Source organism: Macrosteles quadrilineatus, unplaced genomic scaffold (genome assembly GCF_028750875.1).
Source record: "Macrosteles quadrilineatus isolate MER2022 unplaced genomic scaffold, UCM_ALF_1.0 Scaffold_5__1_contigs__length_97177068, whole genome shotgun sequence".
In the NCBI taxonomy this organism is placed as follows: domain Eukaryota; kingdom Metazoa; phylum Arthropoda; class Insecta; order Hemiptera; family Cicadellidae; genus Macrosteles; species Macrosteles quadrilineatus.
In genome coordinates this window covers 31,162,868-31,185,594 of record NW_026542598.1, presented here as the reverse complement: position 1 = coordinate 31,185,594, position 22,727 = coordinate 31,162,868, and the positions used below count along the sequence as shown (strand labels likewise).

The window sequence follows — 22,727 nt, the reverse complement described above, 5'->3', positions numbered from 1 at the left end:
CCGAAATTTTGTAGTTTTGTATTCACATTTTTATTCTAAGTCAATCTTTATGAAACTTGGTACCACATGCATTTTGAGGTAGAAAAGACCTATGCAAAAATTACTTTGACCCTATTTAAAATTTCAAAATGACAGATTTCTTATTTTTTTTACTACAAACATGGTTTATTTGAAAAAAAAATATAAGAACACTTTTATTTAGCATTTAAAATTCCCTATCAATTTTAACTACGTCCAAATAGATTAAATAAAAGATAGCTGAAATATTACGATTTTAGTTGTAAAATAAAGCAAAATGAGTAACATGACTAACTTAAACTTTTTTCACCCATACTTCCATTCTCCTACACACCTGATTTGCATGAGTGTTTTCTTTGAATATTATGTCTCTGTGGTTTTATTGATTTTTAAAATTAACTATCCATATTGATAGTCCGAAAATATGGGCTACTTTTACCCTTTAATACTATCAATCTAACAATAATCAGGCTCTTTTTTCAATTTAAGTTTATTCGTTTCAATTGCCAATTCAATTTTTTATCTAAAGTTGATCTTTTCCAACTTGCACGAATCATATTACATGAATAATCGTACTTGTATCTGGTTTTGAAACCAATCCATATTTCAAATCTAGTCTCAATACAATTGTACTAAATCCACATTGTCCAATGTTTGCTGGTTCTGTTACCAATCCGTATCATTTTCAGATCGGTTCTTGGGTGATCAGAGAGCAAGTTACAATCAGGACTTGGAGTTCAGACTGAGGATCGGTGAGAACAGTCCAACCCCCACAGTGGAGGATGTTGTGATCGAAGGCGCTGGACTGACCATTGCACAAACCATCTTTGGCCAAGGAAACCGTGTTCCTGCTGTAGAGGTAGGAAAACTTTAGCTCATCTTATAGTTTATCTCATGATGATTTGCTTAGTAAACAGTTTTGATGTATTAATTTTCAAGATTTTATTCGACTAAAAGAATAGACCTACTTATTGAACATATTTGATTTAAAGATTTTGACAATGAGAAAAAAATCAATGAGAAATTTGGTGTTTTATCTAAAATATTGGAAAGTATCCCCATATAGACACGTATACATTGCATTCCCGTGTTAGAATTTTACCCAGTTTTAGAATAAAAATCAACCTGTCAATATTATGAAAACTAGTTTATGTTGTTAAATAGAATGGAAAATATTATCTTATCACATACCAACATCAGGGTAACCAAAATTATGGGATGATAGAACTTTATCAACTATATACCATAAAACTGATGTATATAATCAATGGTAGAACATACTGTGGATGACATAATTGAAATAATTAAATCAGGTCTCTTTTGATTCAAATATATAGTACCTATGCCGTAAATTATTTCAAATGCACAGGAAAAAAATTGGAAAAACAATAATATTTTATAAAACGAATATGGATACTTTAATAAATACACTATATTGTTTAAATCGACTAGAAAATTTCAAAAGATAATAAAAAACTGATACAAAATTTTCTGCCAATTTTAATCCAAAATGTTAAAAGGGCTACACGTTGTTAAAATGTTAAAAGGATACACGTCAATATTTTTTGTGCAATATCATATTGTGCAATCATATTGAATTGTAACAAGACCACATTAAAAAAACAGGCCGTAATACTCGTAAAGCATGACGTCACGATAGAAGACGGCAATTACGTAGGTATTCATTTATTTATTTTCCAAGGAAAGATTAAAACAAGCAGCTGATCAAAAACGGTAAACATTACGTCATTGCCGTCTTCTATTGTGACGTCATGCTTGACGAGTTTCCGACCATACACAGTTCAATAATGTTGTGCATCCAGCATCCTACCAAGTCGTCATAATCGAGTAGATGCACTGGCAGATTGAAAGGATATTTTACAATACCAACCACCCATACATGATTCAATTATTGAATATTTCACTTTTTTTTTTAAACTTGTTGTATTCACTCAGCACAATCGGATTATAACCCATACATGTTCAATAATATTGTGCAATATGAAATATTGCAATAATATTCCTCTTATCCACGAAGGTAGGATTTTAGAATTAAGTCCCTACATCAATGTACCTAGTTTCAGCTTTTCGTCTGAAATAGCTATGCAAATAATAACACGCTAACACTATTGTGCTGACCCTTTCATCATCAACCACTATTGGTCTTTGAAACACTCCAAATTGACTTGCCAAAATCCCAAAGGCGTTTTCAACTCTACGCCTTGCACGAGATGATCGATAGTGAAATACAACTTCATCTGGGGTCAAGCTGGTTTGGCAGAATGGTTTCAGGAAATTAAGGTGCAAAGGCTTCGTCTCCTACAAAAACAAATGGCAATTGTTTGTCACTGTTGGCAAATTGGCAGGTTGTAGCATGTCCACCTTTTTTTAAACAAAGCATTTCCAAATTCAGTGTTTCCCAAGACCCCTCCGTCAGATACCCCGATTACGCTGACATCTACCATTATGAACTCGTTATTGGCATCGACAACTGCGAGCAACACAACACACACAAAAATTTTTGTAATTATTGTAGCAGTGCGATCCAGATCCTGGTGGTTTGCGAATCACAATGTGATATTGCTATCGACAGCGCCAAAGTTTGCATCACAGTTTGCAAAGTTCCATCGATTATTGAACTCTTGTGCAGTTGATTTTCATTCCTATTCTGATTTTGGTATCTGTAAAATAACACACAAACTTTTTTAAAGAACGGTTTACAAAGTTCATCTAAATATCGATCGGACAGTGCATATTGACCTGGTTAAGAATTTTAAAAATGCATACATCATACCGCTTCAAAAGAGTTTCTTGAAAATGTTTAAAGATCAAATTATTTTATGAAAAGAATGAAAGGCAGATATTTGAGTTGGTCATCATTTTGCGATCCACCCTTAGACGATAAATTTTATTTCAATTGTGACACGTGGTACAGTTGTTCTATTATTTTTCAGCATGAAGTTGCAACCTCAAAACCTGGGCCCTCCAAAAAGCCAAATATTAATGCAAACGAAGAGTTATTGGCAAAAGTTCGTAAACTGCTTGATACACTACCGGACAATTATGAGAAGATAGCTATGGCTTGGGCAGTACTGAAGAAAATTGAACCACAGCTGCGAATGTTGGCTAAAACGGCCTTAAAGAAGGTTTTATTGAGGGTCCGATGGGTTCGTTGGGCCGTGACTGCGTACAAATTAATGGACAAAGCCGTACATCTACTCCGTCCCATGGTTCAGTCGCTATTTTGACCATGGTCCCTATTTCGATCAAGCAACAAAACACCACTTACAACCCGTGCAAGATAAGAATCAACAATCCGCAGTTCAATATTACGCTGATCAGCATAATATGCAACCTACCTTACTAATTTTTAACCTCCAGTAACTGCTAAGACTACCAGCAAATACCAAAGACTCTTCTGTATATTCCAGAGTAATCACAATGTTAGCATAAAAATGACAAAGGCTGATTTGTATTAAGATTTCTTCAAGTTTTATGTTTTGTTAGAGGGCTTCTTTTATTTAGGGGAGTTATCAAACCCCTTTTTGTAGAATAAAATAAAACGGAATAGAAATAAAAAAAATAATAATAATATACTATTATTATTATTTTTAGGGGTGTAGTTTTAGAAAATAATTACTTTCTCTGTTAACTTTTTCAAGAAGTTATTTCTCTGTTAACTATTGACTTAATAAATTGTCTATCTAAAAGAAAGGTTTATTGATCTTACCTGTATATAATCCTTCAATCAGTGTTAAAGCATAGGTTTCCACTACAAAATTGCATGTGCAGTAATAGTACTTGTGAATTTGAGGTCTTCAAAAGAATTCCCTGTCGCAAGATAGCGTTTAGCTGAAGACAAACGTTGACTTACAGAATTGGCATCCCTCATAGAAGTGTCGACTTTATTAATATGAGGCTGCAATAAGTCATCAAACGATTCTGCGTCCAATCTGAGAAATTATTTAAGGCCACTTGGCTCATTAAATCGAAGCTCATTTAGCAGTTCATGTGTAAAGTCACTTCTTCTTTAACCTCTCCTTCATCCAAATCCTCTTCTTCCTCTTCCTCGTCAGCAATGTCATACCACACACGCTGCAGCTATACCACATCACTCATTATAACTATACTTTGTACAGTATAGCTATACTGGTTTTAAAACTACGAACAAAGACTGTACTGACAAGTATTGAAAGCAATATTAATAGTACGCTGCACAATATTACCGTGTATGGTCACAGTTCAATATGTTTGCGCAAATTGCACAATAAATATTGACTGTGTGTCAGCCCCTAAAATTAAAGTTGTTGAAGTCATAATACTATAATACTAGTTATAATTCAACAGAGGTAAAGTAATTTGTACAATTTTAGCTCAAATATGTATCCATAAAATAAATATTTGAACTTTTTTTGAACTTTATTTTTTGTAGTTTACCAAAGCTATTTTGATGGCTAAAAGTGTACTTTAATCTTTTTTTTCAGGACAACAGCTACAAATTCCGTCTACATGAAGATCCTGACTACGGATGGCAGCCCAGGCTGTCTGCCAGGGACTTTATGAGTGTTCTGGCCAATCTTACTGCTATTAAAATTCGAGGAACGTACACCACTCAAGGTAATAAGGTCATTGACTATGAGCCAGGCGTAGACTAATGTAACTTAACTGTGATGAAAAGAGCTCTACCCAAATGTAAGTTAAGGGCTTCTTAACTTATTTTGGAATTTTACTACTACGTAAGTGGCATATTTTTGTTCTATACAAATACATCCTAAATACCAGATAAACATTTAATATACACAAATATAAATAAATTATGTTTGCCTATTTTTTTATATTTAATCTTTAGTTACTAATAAATCTTATAGCTACAAGGTTTAAAGAGCTCAAACATGTCATGTAATTTCCACTTTAGACCGTGGTTTAAGACTTAATAAGGAGTTTGTCCCAGTATATTTTGAAAATCCACTGAAGACTTTATACGCTTAAAGATAATTCAACAGTCTGTGGTAATAAACTAATATTATCAGAATTAATTATATTGTTGGTTATAATAAGTACTGAACAAGTTGAACAAATTATATCATATAAATTGAACGTTGTTTAAATACCTTTCTTCAGTATCGATAGGACGATAGATGGATTAGCGACTACAGAAATTTAAAAATCACTTTTATTTTGGTAATCGGGAGGTAAGTTAACCCATCTTTAAAAATAAAAATTTTTGTTATTGTGTATTTTCTTACAAACAATTGTCTCTATTTTAGTGAATTAAATGTATCGATTGACAAATAACGATTTAAAATTTAAATGTTCCAGGTGTTGGTTTCCTGGACGACGTCAAGCTCCACACAGCTCGTCGTGGCGCGGCCGGGGCCCCCGCCTCTTGGGTGGAGATGTGTACTTGCCCCACAGGCTACGTGGGGCAGTTTTGTGAGTCCTGCGCCCCCGGATCACGACACGACCCCCCCAACGGGGGACCATTCGCCCCCTGTGTCAGCTGCAACTGTAACGGCCACGCAGACATTTGTGACTCAGACACTGGTAACATAGTTTTCTAAATTCGCCAAATAAGAATTAAATACAAATTAATATTATTAAAAAGTATTTAATAAATGTTTAACTAGAGTGGCTCATTTATATTCATTGAATCAAATTAAACTTGATTTTATGTTAATGTAAAACCGTTAATTCAAATCACCTAATTTATGTTAAACATTTTTTTAAATTTAGTTATTGAACAGTACTTAATCTGCAAACCAACCATGAAACTAAACTGCAAACACAATAGTTTAAAGTATAATGGGACATTTTGAACGGATCTTTGTTCATTGAATATTGAACACTACTTGATAACGGTTATGAAATTCAATGTAAACATTTTTTTCAAGAACTAAAATGTAAATTTACCATGTGAACTAATTGAGGCAAAAATCTTATATTTGTTGGCTTAATAATCACTTGTTAAATTAATTGGCTTAATAATTGCTTGTTAAATTAATTGGCTTAGTAATTGCTTGTTAAATTAATTGGCTATTTTGCTAGAATTACCTGACTTATTTTTATATTATAAGTTTTAGTTTTATCTATTTTGCGAATCTTGGAATGCAGGTTTAAATGTAAAAAATTACGTATTAGTGGATTTCCTTAGACTTTTACAATAACCGTAAAGTGACTGTCTGCCTTTTAAAAACTCCCTTATTTATTACTGTATAGTTCCTTTTAATTATTTAGGCTTGTATAATTTTAAGGCTTGTTGATTTTTGCGCAGGTCGTTGTATCTGTCAGCACAACACGGCAGGAGACAACTGTGAAAAGTGTGGACGAGGTTTCTATGGCAACGCTCTCGACGGAACTTCCGATGATTGCAAACCTTGCCCCTGTCCCAACCAGGGAGCCTGCATACAGCTGGAGGACGAGGACCAGACAATCATCTGTTTGGAGTGCCCCAAGGGCTACAGCGGTCAGTAGAATGAAATTTTAAACTATATTCAAAATCTTTAAACAAATCCTTATTTTTATATTTTACAAAGCATTATCAAACTCACTCTTATATTGGTTCCAAAAAGTAAAATAAATACATTTTAAGTTGGACTTTTGTGTCAGTATATTATTTTTATGTTTTAGGATCTGGATTTTCAAACCTCAAACATTATTTTTAGATGGTTTGAAGCTCTTTACAACGCTGTTATTGTTCTTACAGTTAATTTCAAGTTTAACTCACTATTTTGGTGAAAAAATAATGAATTATGAGGAATATTTTTGAAATGGTTGTCTTGTCTTTATTGTTTTTGATTCTATACATTCAATTTAGTCACTAACCCGCTACAACTTAACTAAGTATTGTTGAATCATTGTTTGTGTAAATGTTGATCTAATTTATGTTTAGCATTGGTAATTGAACGCTAACCATATTTACCTACATTCTACATAGAAGTGTGAGTGTGGGACATCTTGTAATTTTATTGAAAAACTTTTTTGAAGATTGTATTACCGTATGTAAAAGGTTGATCTTTAGCTGAATGACAATAATATGTATTATTAACTAAATTTAACTTACTATGATTTCTTACCAGGTGGCTAAAAGACAATCTAAAATTGATTGTCCTGGTAAAGAAATATTTAGTTTCTTGCTTTAAAAAATCCCAATATCTACTTTGCAGGACCCCAATGCGACCTCTGCAGCGACGGCTACTTCGGAGACCCCAAGGGTCGCCACGGTCCCATCAGGCAGTGCCAGGCTTGCGACTGTAACCTCAACGTGGACCTGAACGCTGTAGGAAACTGTAACAGAATAACCGGACAGTGTCTGAAGTGTATCTACAACACAGGCGGCGACCAATGCGACCAGTGTCTTCCTGGTGAGTGAAAAAGTACCCGGATGGATGCAAAGTCAAAGGATTGTTAGTCTAATTTAAATTCTGTTAAAGTTGGTTTCGTTTAAAAAAAAAATAAATCACTGGTGGGAAAAACTATGTTGTTTCCAATTTTATGTGGATAAAGTATAAAATATTTCAAGCCCACATTGCATTAAATATGTATATTTTTCATAAAATAAATATTAAACATTAACTTATAAAAAGGAAAAATGTTTGTTTTACATCAAATACACATTAAATTTGATGTAAGATAGGTATACAATTTTTACATTTATTAATTTATCAGTACAACATTTTGTACATAGACGAAATATATTTTGAATATAAGAAATTCAATTCCATTTTGATGCTTTCCACTTATAATTTTTCTCAGATTATTTTCTCAGGTACTGAGGTTGACTCTAGGAGGTCCTCTATATGTGATCAGCTGAGTGGACAATGTCAGTGTAAACCTCACATTGTATATTGCAGGATACTACGGTGACGCCTTGGCCATACCTAAGGGTGACTGTGAGCCATGTCAGTGCTACCTGCCAGGTACTGAGGTTGACTCTACAGGACCTCCTATATGTGATCAGCTGAGTGGGCAGTGTCAGTGTAAACCTCATGTGACTGGAGTAAACTGTGACCAGTGTCAGGCAGGATACTACAACATTGTGTCTGGACAGGCAAGTTAATGACTAAACAAGCACCAATGACTTAAACAATTTTAGTATTTTTATATCCTTTATGTAAAAAAATTTAATTTCAGAAAAAAATTATAGTGAAATTATTTATTTAAATATTACAATATTATTGTAGTTTTGAAATTGGCACTCTCATCTATCTTAGAATATTGAAAACATTTTTGTATAAATAAAAAGTAGACAATTAATTTAGTTTTATTATTTGTCATTATATTCTATCTTTTCATGGAATCTTTAGCATTTTGTTGTTGTTACCTTCATAGTTTTGCCTTATATTATCTCTAAAATAAGATTAAATCTAACAACTTCTCAACACTGATAAAATTTAAAAATAAAGTTACAAATTTTAATTGAAATTACTTAAATCTCTGTCTTTAGGGTTGCCAATCTTGCAACTGTGACCCGGTGGGTTCCCTGAACCAGTCTTGTGACGCTGTGACGGGTCAGTGCAACTGTCGCCCGGGTGTGACGGGTCAACGGTGCGACATCTGCGAGCCTTACCACTACGGTTTCTCTGACGACGGCTGTGAAGAGTGCAAGTGTGATCTTGTAGGTTCCCTCCAGCTACAGTGCGATGCTTCAGGGCAGTGTCCGGTGAGTGTTCTTAGCTATTTGTTAAGAAAGTGCCCTGATATTGTTGAGAGTTCTATGTTTTGAAACAAACTTTTCTAAACAAACAGTCTTTGATCATAAAACTGTTAGTGGATTGTAGTAGCTCAGTTATACCTTCTGCCCATGTAAAAATTTTAATTAAAAGGTCAGTTTCTCAACGTACAAATCTCAAAGGAGAATACATTTTCATGGTTAGTAACTTTTATCAGCAGCAACAACCCTCACCAAAAGTTTTTATTGCAAGAAAAGTCAGAACTAAACTTTTGATTGTTTCCATACTTGACCTAGCTGTATTTACAAATTTTGCTTTTAATTTAAATTTTCAATTATCATTGTTGAGATGAGGACCCCACCTAGGGTATTTTAACCCAAATATGAGTGAAGGATGAGTGTAGAATGGTGTGAGATGATGTGTATAGCTTTGTTACTGGCCAAGGCCAGACCAGTTGTTTCATTAAAGTAAATTTGAAGGTTCTGTACATAAAGTAGTATCATTAGTTCAGGACCATTTATGAAAAGTAAAACACTTTTTTCAAGATCAAACCAGTAAATGAATGGTAGGCTAAGGAAACAGAGTATAATAGTAACATAGCTTCTCTCACTCCTTAAAATACTTCCAGTTAAATCCCTATCTCCCTACATTTTACCTTGTGGGGGGGGGGGGATATCTTCTCCTTTAAATCAAGTCCTCATGCCGTGGCCGTGGCTGACAAGTCATCACAAAAGTAAATTATTTTTACTAAATACAAGACTAATGAATGCCGTTATTACAGTGTTTGGAGAATGTAGAAGGTCGTAGGTGCGACAGATGTAAGGAGAACAAGTTCAATCGGCAGCAAGGATGTGTCGACTGTCCTGCGTGCTACAATCTCGTACAGGACGCTGTCGACAAACACAGGGGGAACCTCAAACATCTCAACTCTGTACTCAAGGAGATCCAAGACAACCCGACTGTCATTGACGATGTCGACTTCGACAAGAAACTCCACGTCGTACAGGAATATGTGGAAGATCTTTGGAGAGACGCTCGCGACGCTACTGGAAGTGAGCAAATGTGTATAGTAGAACCTCGATAACATAACTCACTCGATAATAAGACTAAGGGATTATTAAATAAGACTTTTCATCAAGGTTGACTTCTATGCAGGTTTGCAATAACATGTGGTCAGGGGTGAAATAAATTCTTGGTAATTTTAAAATAACTCTTGTTATCGAGGTTCCACTGTACTAAATATTATTTATGTTTTGTAGTTGTTTAGAAAGACAATTTTACATAGTTATAACAACAGATTTTTACTATAAATTTTAAATAATTATTTTTTTTATTCCAAAAAAACTTTTTAAACCTCGTGATATGTGTAAAATACATTAAAATCAACACTTTGATTTCCACATATTTTGTGTTCTTATTCATTTTTGGCAAAAGCTTTGTTCTTGGTGTGACATTGTAAAATGTAAAATTATAATTATATTTTGTTTCATTTTTTTACAATCTACTATTTCTTTTGAAAATAATACTTACCATCATCATTAACAATCGTAATTATTTTGAAAACCTAAAAAACTGTCTTTGTTTAAGCATTTTTTATTTAATGTTTTTAAAATCATATTTGAACTTGCAAGTCCACGAATTTAAAAGGTAATTTGCGTTGATCCCAAGCTTGAATTAAAGCGCTGCTAGATGATGAAACCGTGATTAGTTTTTCATTTGCTATTTTCTTTTCTAATAATTGTTCAAATCTGAAAAAGTCTTTGAACTTTACCAATGTTCTATGAGTCTTACAGTTTAAATCACAACATTAAATTTTGGCTACAGTATTTAATATTTTATGTTTTCAAGATAACAAAAAACATTTATCAACATTACTTTTTTGATCATAACTTAAATCAATACTTGAAAAATCATAATATCAGAACTGGCAAATTAAAAATGAGTTAGATTTTTATATTTTTACTAGCTGACCCGGCGAACTTCGTATCGCCTAAGTTATAGGTTTCCCCTAAGACAGACCGATGGAAAGAAAGTACCGTTACGTTTAATTTTCAAGATGATCTCGTTCGCATCGCTCAATCACGTCCTGGTTGAAGTTCGTTCGCTACGCTCACTCACCTTTGGGTTGGAGCTCGTTCGCTACGCTCACTCACCTTTAGGTTGGAGCTCGTTCGCTGCGCTCACTTGCCTTCAGGTTAGCTCGTTCGCTACGCTAACTCGCCTCCAGGTTGAAGTTCGTTCGCTACGCTCACTCACCTTTTGGTTGCAAATTAGCTGTTGTCATAAATGTAAAAGAAATAATAGTGCTGCACCCTGTTGGTAATCCTTGTAACTTTAATGCTATTGAACATCATAGAACAGAACCAACTTGTTTAATTGAAACAGCTGTTAAGATTCATTCCATTTCTCATAAGGTTAACATGGGAAACTCCAGAGCCACTGGAGCAGAGCCCTTTTAAGAATTTCGAAACTGGAAATAGTTTACATCCGATTCGCATACCTACAGAATTTACACACCAAATTTCATAACGATCGGTGAAGTCGTTCCGGAGGAGTTTGCAGACAAACACTGTGACACAAGAATTTTATATATTAGATTTTATCATCAAGCTAAGCTATTCTTTACATATTTCAGTCAACAAAGACAAATCTCTGGTGGAAGAAGTACAGGCTGTTAAAAAACGCCTGGATGATGTCGAAGCATTGATCAAGCAAGCTGACAACTGGATAGCTCAGGCGGACACAGAGACTAAACAAGCTGAAATAAACGCAACTCAGGCAGAGCACACAATCGGGCAAGCTCAAGATGTTCTACAGGTTGGTTGAAAATTTAGATTTTTGTGGAACTTACTTTTCTTTGTCTTAGGGCAAAAGGCTCTAGCCCAGGATTGATTTTCACACTAGTGTAGAACTAGGGGTTGCGAAATGATCACTTATGAAAATCCATTGATGATCTGATGGGAGCCAAGTCCGGTGCTATACAAATAGAGCAGATCGCTCCTCAGTAACTGTACTTTTAAAGTACCATGTTTTTTAACAATTGACAAGAGAATTACTATTCCATCAGGCAGTTGTAAACTGGGAATTTCTTGAATCTATGAATCTCCTTTTCTGTTCAATGTTGATACTACAGTCCTCGTCACCCTAAGTTGAGGCAGCCAAAGGCCGCACTAGATATACGCCGTGCGGCCTTGGGCTGCCTCAACTTAGGGTGGCGAGGACTATAGGCATTTTTTGCTCATTTAGGAACTTTATTCCAATGTGTCAGTTTTCACTAATTGGTACTTGCTTTTCTTTCATATTTTGTTCTAAGAAAAGAATGATTCAATAAAAAGTCTTCTCGCTTCAAACTACTGTATTTGCTTCATTTAAAATGTAATGTATAATTCTTGTCAAGCAAAACTAAAGACTATTTTTAACATTTTACTTTATAGCTAAATATTATTTAGAATCTGTACATTTGAGTCCTCAACTTTACTCACATACGTAATTTTCATCCATATCTATGTCTAATTTAATTAGTCTAGGTTGACAATTTTTTTTTTGTGTATCCAATAACAAAATTTGATATTTTATCTGTTTTACTCACATAATTTTACTGTTATTCAGGACGCTCTAGACTATCTTCAGGCAGACGGAGCAACAGCATTGGCCAAAGCTGTGGAACGATCCGCACTGTTTGGTCAACAGAACCAACAAATGTCAGATATTGCTAGAGAGGCTCGGAACCTTGCTCAGGAGTAAGTAAATTTGATCATCTGAGTAGCCAAGGTGTTATGTTGCTTGCCATAAAATCTAAATACATTGGTTTGATCCTGGACAGATGCCACTTGTAATTGCACTATGCTAATGCTGTATACAGTTTATGCTAGGAAGAAGACCAGGCGTTAAACAGGTCTCTTACAAAAATGTGAAAAAATGCCAATGCCATAAATAAAACAAATAATATATTTGACAAGGAATTGCCATGGCCTTTAAATTAAATCTTTGAAATCTAAAATTAACTTCTCCATATCAGTGATATTCATCTTTTAACCAAACGACTAATGGTAGTATAGTTTAATTTATGTTTTTTAGCTACCAGTATATGTTTTATAGTATGTTATTTTATATTTAGAATTTAGTACCTTCTAAAGGTGTTATAAAGCAGATTATTTTAGAAAAAAAATAATAATCGGCAAAATATTAAATACTTAAGTTAGCTTTGATTCCTGTACTGCAAACAATGAGTGCATATAATACTATGGTTTTTTAAACTAAAAATTCAACCATAGTACCAAATTTAATGTTACTGAAATAATTTCCTATGAACTATTTATAATAAAATTGACAAAAATTGACTTGGTACAAGATAAGATTTTATGTATGAAATCCATAATTTGGTTTTGCTTAGAACCCATTGTGTGTTTAATTATTTATAGAATTTATTTTCTCTCATTTTTAATTTATTGTATTCTGTTCAAAGTCAAGAAGAGAGGGCGGCAGAAATTCATAAAATTGCTGAAGCTGCTGTGAATCTGTCAACCCAAGCGTATGACATTGCGAAAGACGCCATCAATCGTCAGAAAAACATCAGGTATTACAGTTTGCATTCATCTTCTTCATTCACTTAACCTTTGACCTTACAGTATTTCGATATTTACTTTGGGGAGACTAAGTTCTGGTAATTAAAATGATCAACATATTTTTTTATAACAATGCAATTTAAAAAACACGTAGCATTTTGTACTGTTAAGTGTCGTATTGTATTATGCGTGTTATGTGTTGTATTGCATTATGCTAAGATATGAATATTTTTTGACTGGGTTAAGTAGAATTATTTTAATTTGTTTAAAACATAAAAAGCTGTATTTTAATTTATTTATAGAATTATTGTTTTATCGTGTAACAGTGTAATGATGTACATTAAACTTTAGTTTGGGCAAGTTTATTTGAGAATACAATTTAATATGTTTAAATTTTAATTTGGAAGAAGGTTTTCATTTTGCCATGAAGAAAGAAACAAGGATTACATCAGGAATTAGGGGTGGAATTACATATATATTATCTAAAGTTCATTATGATTACTTGAATCAATATCTTCTATAAAACGTCTGATTCAAAATAAATATTAGCCATGAATCTAAGCTATCTTTGTATTTCCAGTGACGAAATCCGACACCAAAACTCAATCCTGCAAATGACCAAGGAGAAATTGAACCTGACTATGGCGGAAGTAGCAGACACAGCTAATCATGTCAACGGTGTATATAACGACACCTGGGCCATCTATAGTGATGTGTACGACCTCATGCTACCAGAGACTAACGCCCAGGAGCTCAAAGAACAATCCATAAACACTGGTGCTGAGGTATCTAGAAATGTATTAAATCTTACGTCATATTTAAAGGGCTGTCCACACTATTGCCCTCTTCTACTTTTGACCCATAAATTGTCCTCTTTTACCCTTATGGTCAGGTAACTTGCCTCAACTTAACCTGAGAACGAATCTAGTGCTTTGTCTGGAAGTGTGTCCAACAAAATTGAAAATAAAGAAACACACTGAAAAATTGAACTTTTAAGGTCTCAAAAATATTTATTAGTAGAATAGAATAATGATACTGTTACACATTCTTGTTTTTTTCATGTTTTACCTAAGACTATTTAGTAACATTACCTATGTAATTTCTTCAAGTAATAATATAACAAACCAACATGAAGAAAGTTTCTTCTTCAGTTTTTGACAAGAAAGATAAATCACACTTCTCAGGAGTAAGTTAAACAAGTATATTCCAAGTAATAATTTTCACGGACAATGAAACTTATTACAAGACTACAATAATTAATTGTAAATTTTCAATTTACATTAATTATAAAAGAAACCTTTAAAAACTAAAACTTAATTTGTTCCAAATATATTCTGGATATGTTTTAAGTTGTTTAAGTGCATTAAGTATCCTAATTGCGGTATAGCTTATATTATAATTTATTTTATTTTTCGTATGAATATCAATTTTTCATGAGTACAAATTCCCATTCTTTAGGATTGAGTTTTTTTTTAATGAATTTTAAATTTGAATGGTACATTTGACATATAAATAACAAATACAACATTTTAGATGCCGTTTGGATAGTGGTCTATTTATAAATTGAAATTAAAAAACCATTTACCGAAGTTTTAACATACTTTGAACTTTGGTAAAATTGGAATCTAAGACCGTTTATCAAAATAAGAAAATACAACAAAAAAACACACCACAAATAACGTTTCTGATATCAAATGTACTAAAATAATAAAACATTGACAGGCAAAGAAGATCAGAGACGAAGCCAACAATCTGTATCAATCGCATGTGACTTTGCTAGAAGACATATCTGAGCTGATGATAGATGGGAATGACGTGCTGAGGAAGGCTGAGGAGCAGCAGCAACTTGCTGATGAGCTGTTGGCTGATGCAGACGCAGCTCACACCAAGGCTGAGGACGCTGTGCATCTTGGCAACAAGACTTTGCAAGAGGCACAGCAGACCTATCGCACTCTGCAAGGTTAGTTTGCTGACTTGTAGTTTATCATGTTTTTTTCTGTTTTTTTTTCTTTGTATACTTTTAAATTTTTTCAATTATGCAATGCAGAGGGCTAGGGCCTATGTTTTAATGATTGTTGATGAGATAGCAGTTGCCTAAATGGGAAGGAATCAGGAACTCAATGGTCATAATTTAATGTAAAGATATTTTTTCTTCAACTCAACCATCCTTGGTTGAAAATGATGTCAGTTATAGCTAAATGTTCTTAATGTTGTGTGTTTAGGGTATAGATAGTTGTTTTTCTCTAGCCAGGATGGAATCTTTCCAATTCAGGTATCCATAATTAGTCTTCTTTATGGTGTCATACCTGCCGTATTACCAATGAATATAAAAAATAATTTAAATACCTGCAGTTCAAGGATTGTTATTAAGCGTTTACACCACTTTAAATCAACAGTCTATTGGTATTTGGGTTTTTTAATCCATAAAAAAATATTAGGTAGTCTGACATTTATAGTGCTAGGAATTTGTTGGATAAAAGAAGATATTGTACCACTAAATGGCAAAACATTTTAGCTACTTCGTTAAGAGATTGTTAACTTCAAAATTTTTTTTCAGTTAGACACATTTTTATTGTTAACAAAAGCACATGTTTAGACAAGATGTCTTCTGCTCATGTATTTGTATAAAGAATACATAGAAAGAAACTTAAACAGTTCAAAAGTAATGCACATTTTGTAGTTCAGTTTACCATGAAAAAATCTGTTTGCAGAGTTTGATAGCCAAGTGCAGAAAAGCAAGTCTAAAGCGCAGGAAGCAGTAAGTTCGATCCCGGACGTAGAGGAACGCATTAGTCTAGCTAAACAAAAGACCATCAACGCTCAAGAAGCCCTGGCTGGGGCCGGGAGTCACGCACAGACTGCCCAAGAACAGCTCAAGTTTGCCAACAACACTGCACAGGTATCAGACAAAATATGTGATCCATCCTTCTACTCTACCATTATTAATAATTATTTTTATTTACTTTTAACTATCCTTAGTTTTGTCATCCATTATTGATTCACTCATCTTTCATTGCCTATCATTCATCACTAATCACTCTTTAATCATACGTATTCCAAATTATTCATTATTCATCTTCATCTTAAAATTAGGCACCTTCGTCTAAAATATAATCTAATCATTAGCATATCTATCGTATACCACCATGTTTTTAATTTGTCAATGAAATAATTAATTTATGGCAAACAAAGATATAATATTAATAAATCGTTCCAACCGGTTTCGTTATAATTTGCAAGATTGGACTTTCTCATGAAAGTTTTAACAAACCAATTAGTATATAGTAATGATTTGGCTATAGTCTGTAGTATAATTGGACAACATTTAAAAATGCTTGCAACAATTTTGCAGTTATTTTTATTACTTTTATTCCGACTCTGTTTTAATTGCTTGTTAGCTGGATTTCAACCTTTCATCTGCCAGATTTTACGTTTTATGTTCACTATTATTTTTACCAATCACTTTAAATTCTTTTATAAAATTTCACGAGATAATTGTTCTATTAGGAGTTTTTTTTAAATATTTGTACATATTATTATTTATGAAAATTTATCTTTAACACTTTAACCAATAAAGATATTCAATGATGTTTATATTCTAAAAGAAATACAAATTTTGAGGGCTTGTTAGGGGGGGGGGGCACTTTTCACTTGAATTGAACATGTACTTTATAGCAAAAATATTGTGTAACTATCTTAACATATTGTTTATACAAAATTATTAGTTATAGTTCGGCCGCTTAGAAAGCGACCTCCTCCAGCATTGGTTTAGCATTAGCGCGCAGGTCTTTTTCTAAGCGGCCGAACTATAGTAACACAACCTAGGTATTATGCAATTATAGTTTTACACTATATAGTTAAAACAAAATAAGCAGTCATTGAAAAACCATTATCATATTAATTTTAGGAGGCAGAGAAGATTAAAACTCTAGCAGAGGAGAGCAAGGCAGAAGCGAAGGATCTGAGAGATGAAGCGGAAGTGTTGGCTGGAAGAGTGGCCATAACAGCAGCTCTGGTGGCTGAACAAGAAAACAAGGCTCGCGTTGACCAACAGCTGGTTGACAATGTAAGGCAGACAATAAACTTTCTTGTGTATTTTCTAGCTAGAAATAAGATAGAAACTTCAATGATGGTTCCAAGGGGAGGGGCTAAAGAGGCTAAATACCTAACCCAATTGAGCCCTGGAAAAATAATTTGAGTACATTTAGTCCTAAAAACGTAAGGGAGGTTTTTAGACACAGTTCTAGTCATTAATATAATGGCTTTAAAAAGACACCAAACAGCTTTAAAAATCCTCTTGGGGTGTGAGGAACGACTCTCAGTAGAACCACCCCACGACAAGGTTTCAGAATTGCTACCGTAGTTCCAAAAAAGGTCTTAGAACGGAATTTTTTCACCATTGCAGATGTGTCTTTCAATAACAAATAAAAAATTTCATTTGAAAGAAGAAACACTGAAAGTTCTAATATAAATTTAGAAGTAGAAAACATTAATGGCCTTCGTCTTTGCTTGTCATTGAATAGGTGTGTAAGATTCTACACAATTTGTACACTCTTTTCCATAAGCAGTGTTGATATTTGTGACCAAAAAGGACAAGTTTATAATACAACTCCTCCATACCAATATTCATAAAACATAGTAGAAAATTATGGAATTCTCCCGTTGTTTGACTTTTTATGCAAAAATAGCAGCTAGAATAGTAGCCTACTAAATAGTTCAATGTTTTTTTTTAGTTCCAGCCTAATCCTGTCAATATTTAACTCCATTAAAAATCTCAAAGAGGAAAACTGTTTTTATTTATTTTCTTACTTAACAAGAAAAATATTTTCATTATAAAAATATACACTGTTTACAGGCTAAGACACGAGTGGGACAAGCTAAAACATCTGCAGCTGATGCTACGAAACAAGTTGAATCTGCGCTGGAAGCTGTTCAAAGTATTATGAAGGAGCTTAATGACTTAAGTGATATTGGTGAGTGAGGAAAACATATTTTCCAAGTTAATACAAAGATAATTATACTACCTATCATCTAGTTTTTTTTTATTGTTTTTAACATGTTGATTTAACTGTAGGCCTATATTATAAAAAAGGTATTCTATTGGGTATTATTAAACACTTTTTAAGTTAATATCAAATTAGTTAGCCTTATACAGCAGTAGTGTAGTTAATGCCACCAGTTATTACATACAGTGATTATAATCAATTTTCTTCCTGGTAATCAGTATATCACCCAATAAATTTGTTTCATGAAAATTATTCTCTATCTGATTATTTTACAATCGATTGAACTAATTACAGCTGCATTATATAAGTTGTATAGTAGAAGCCAGTTGAACTTTTTCTAATAAAATTAAAAATAAATGTTTGTTAACGTTCTAATAGAATATGATTAGAAGCAGGTATTTATTTATGCTTTAAAAACAAAATAAATTGATAAAATCACAGATAAAATAATTCTACATATTATTATTTTTTAGTGATACCTTTAACTATATTTAATAGCAAATTAAAAGGTTTTATAGCATATAGTTTTCAAACAATAAATCTTAATTCCAAAAGGAAGTACAGGAACTACACAAAAGATTTAACTGGGTAAAAGTTACAAAATGGATTATTTTTCATAACTGTAGGAGAAGTCTGGGGACATTAATTTTCCTTATTACCCTTCTTTACCCATTACTTTAAAGTTATGTCTTCCGTTTCTCTCATAAATGATTTCTTTTTAGTGTATTTTTAATTTGAATGAATATCCATAAAAATCATGGATAAAATATTTGTTCAATTTAATTAACTATTTACATAGTCTTAACTGTAATCATGTTTATTATCTCATAACATATAGAGCTTACAAATAAATGTACAGGTGCTTCGTAATTCTTCTTGTACTATTTTTAATTGTCCTTTCTAGAAACTAAATTATAGTCTTAAAAAGTGTTAAGTAATAAGAATTTTAAAATTATTTAATATACATTTAAGAAACATGTTGAAGAGACTAACTGAAAAGTTGAATAAAGATTATGTAAAAATAACAGAATATGAAAATTTTAAATATAAAACACATCTGTAAAACATAAAAAAATACAAAACATTAAAATAATCTTAATCAATAAAAAAATCTTCTTTTAAATTGTATAACAAAATATAATAATTATATTTAATTTAATCTGAACAAAATCTTAACGTAGTATCTATTTAAAACATTTTGGATGTCTTTAAACTGATCGTCCTACATATTGTATAAATAATTTACATATTTTTTATTAAGGAAATTGACAGGAAAGCAGGCTTACCTTTAAATAAGTCCATAGAGACACATAACACAAGCTACCAATGGTTCACCCATTCTAGAAACCCACCAAACCTTAATCTAAGATAAACCCCATTCCTCACCTTCCATAGCAGGCTAGTGTATATAAAAAATGTTTAATATGTGTGTGTACATATGTGTAAATATAGAACAGTGTAAATATAGTGGATTATTCATAATAAGTGAACACATTCATACATATGCAACAGTAAAAACAATTTTTAGTCTCTTCATCTGTGTTGGCAACCCTGACAAGGTGTAATAGATTCAAATTGCAACTGCCATTGCCATTTCTCCAATCTCCAGTGGTTGAAAAAGTGGTCAGTGACCAAGAAAATTTCTACTTTTAATTTTGTGATGTGTTATGTGTCTCTATGGACTTATTTAAAGGTAAGCCTGCTTTCCTGTCAATTTCCTTAATAATTCCCGGCAAATGCCCTATCTTTTTATAAGATTACATATTTTTTAGCTATCCCTAACTCTTTGATTTAAACACTTTCATGTGTTGTATAAACAAGACAGAACTAATTATACATTATTATTATTATTAATAATTATTATTATTATTTTATTAATGTCCTTCTTTTAGTTTATGTAGGCTAGTTTGAGATATTTTATGTTTACTATGCTGTTCAACACAATATGTATACTTTTAACAATGGGCTTGTATAAACAAATTGGTTAAAAGCTGTTCTACACCTTTATAGCTAACATTATAATTACTTGTTTTAGACGACGATATTCTCAAGAGGCTGGAGAGGAGACTGGCTGAAGCGGAAAATGACTTTTACGCTGCGGACTTGGATAGTCAAATAGAGGCTCTTAACGAAGCTAAGATTCAACAGGTAATACAGTTTTAGTTATCTTTTACTCGGTATACAAAGCTTAGATTTTACCACTTTGAGTTCTTATTGATAAGTTGTAATGTAGTTCTAATAAGTTTTTAAATAATAAAAAGTGTTTTAAATTTTTCATTTTTAGTTATATATGCTTTTAAATTATTTAAAATGTTTAATTATTTTTCTAATTTTACATGTATTGTAATTAGTTTATAAGTATTACATTAACCTAACTTTAAACCACTACAAGAAAAATTTGAGAACATTCCTGCGTCAAAAAAATATATATCAGGAAACAGGACACTAATCCCCTTTTTCACCTTATTTTATTCTATTAAATTCAAACCACGTTTTGTCTATGGTGGCATTTTCTAGCGTATTTTCTAGCGTTTATTTTATAGCCAAAGTGTAGTTTTAATGCATAAACATATGTTTCAGACGAAGCTTATATCCAGCTACAAGTCTGAACTGCAGCAACTGCAAGAAGAAGTTGCAAATATCGAGGATATCCGCAACGCACTGCCCGAAGGTTGCTGGAAGAGAACCAGATTAGAACCTTAGTCAGAAAATGTTTAAATCAAACTGTATCTGAGTGGGAAGAAACATTACAAGACTGGATCTTAAGGACCAAATAGACTTATGAACACTGTAAATAGTTCAGTTTCCAGAAGTACCCTTATGTCATCACAAGGACATGTGTTGCCATGAAATAAGGTGTGTTCAAACAATACGTGAGTAGAGTTGAAGATGGCTGCATCAGAGTAAGAAAAAGTTCAATTTGTTTTGTCATTGCAGAAAAATCTGAAAATGTATTCAAAATTATTTGTTAAATTTTAGAAGCAACCAATATCAATCTATTTCACTTCAGTGTTCCCAATTTGTAGCAAGACTTTAGCATTAAATCAAGTCAATTCGTAATCTTGTTGAAAGAATGGCACAGTTTTTAACTGGGGTAGATAATATTAATGGTGAAATGAAAGTATATCAAATCACCATGGACACTGCCACTAGCGTAAGTTTGTGATTGCTTGTGTTGTTTGCAGTCTGAATTTCGAGTCAAAACTTGTCATACTATTTCACACTAGGTTAAAGTTTATAAAAATAAATATATGAGTTCCTAGTATTGACTTAGTTTATCGCTCAATTCAATATTTCTCTTTAACAATATTAGACCTGAAATATATTCTACATCAATTCTTTGTAGTACAACTATTAGTTTCTTTAATAATGTTTCAGTCTACAATTAAATATTTTTAAATGTAAGAATGTAAACCAGTACTTGATTATGATAACAAATATTGTTGGTTTTTTATCTAATCATTATGAATTGTAAATCTATATTTCGATCTTCATCTTAACGTTCTCTTAATTACTTTAATTTTTTCATTGATCTGTCAAATTAAGTACTAACGAATGCAATGGATGTTATACCAAAGACATTTATTTTTATAACCGATCATTAATATTTAGTTGTGTATATTTTTATTAGATTTTGTAACGAATCTTTGTATTGTGATTTTATTAAGAGTTTTAGCCATGTATAGTGTTAGATTATTATCATAAAAACCACCGATACACTGTAGGATATTAAATAATGTGACTTTTAAACTGTTAGATTTTATTTAAAATCCTGCCTCTTATTATCCTTACAAATAATCAAAGATATACAGTAGTTAGTTGTATGAAGTGAAGTAACTATTTAACGTTTGAATTAACTACACCGACATAAAATGATAGGTAGCAAAAGATATTCCTGATATACCGATAAGGAACAACTGCATTCTAAATAGTTGTTTAAAACACACTGTAATAATAAGGCACGGTAAACTCAGGCTTCAGGCTTCAGGCTTTATATACTGTTTAGACTATTTTAAAATTAAACTGAACAATGTTATGAGAGAATACAAATTTACTTAATTGATGTTTTTAATCCATTAGCTGAACAAACTTATTAGAACACTTGTTGATTTTAGGGAGGAAAACCGACTAGTAAAACTAAATAAAAGTCTCTTTATATCAATTTTGTTTTTATTAGTCACAGTTTTTGGCCACAAATATATCTGATTGATTCTTTTCTTTGTTAATCACAAAATCTGAATTAATTAGAAAGCTTTTACATATTTTTTCATCATTTTTCAATAAATAGCAGTTAACCAAATAAATGTCAGTTTGATTAGCTACTTTTGTTCACTTACATTTCCAGTTTTTTAACTCCTTTTTATTTGAAATAAAAATTTAAATATTGTTGGGTTTTCAAACCAAATCCACTTTCAGATGAGTTTGTTTATATATCTTTAAGTAACTGATGTAAAAAGTTTGTTTAAAGT

The 22,727-nt window shown here is 32.3% G+C and overlaps 1 protein-coding gene across 2 annotated transcripts in view; it reads left to right on the top strand.

Moving 5' to 3' along the window:
• LOC128993807 (laminin subunit gamma-1-like) overlaps positions 1-22,008 on the top strand; it is a 211,493-nt gene extending 189,485 nt beyond the window's left edge. For both annotated transcript variants that reach the window (XM_054417822.1, XM_054417823.1), the window contains 18 exons: positions 708-877; positions 4,503-4,635; positions 5,338-5,562; positions 6,290-6,481; positions 7,182-7,379; positions 7,869-8,065; positions 8,462-8,677; positions 9,469-9,739; positions 11,323-11,504; positions 12,297-12,427; positions 13,153-13,263; positions 13,833-14,037; positions 14,975-15,212; positions 15,964-16,151; positions 17,160-17,318; positions 18,108-18,225; positions 20,294-20,406; positions 20,839-22,008. In XM_054417822.1, coding sequence (XP_054273797.1) covers positions 708-877; positions 4,503-4,635; positions 5,338-5,562; positions 6,290-6,481; positions 7,182-7,379; positions 7,869-8,065; positions 8,462-8,677; positions 9,469-9,739; positions 11,323-11,504; positions 12,297-12,427; positions 13,153-13,263; positions 13,833-14,037; positions 14,975-15,212; positions 15,964-16,151; positions 17,160-17,318; positions 18,108-18,225; positions 20,294-20,406; positions 20,839-20,961 — 3,170 coding nt within the window. In that variant the 3' untranslated portion in view covers positions 20,962-22,008. The remainder of the gene's footprint in view (positions 1-707; positions 878-4,502; positions 4,636-5,337; positions 5,563-6,289; positions 6,482-7,181; positions 7,380-7,868; positions 8,066-8,461; positions 8,678-9,468; positions 9,740-11,322; positions 11,505-12,296; positions 12,428-13,152; positions 13,264-13,832; positions 14,038-14,974; positions 15,213-15,963; positions 16,152-17,159; positions 17,319-18,107; positions 18,226-20,293; positions 20,407-20,838) is intronic.
• Positions 22,009-22,727: the final 719 nt, after the last annotated feature.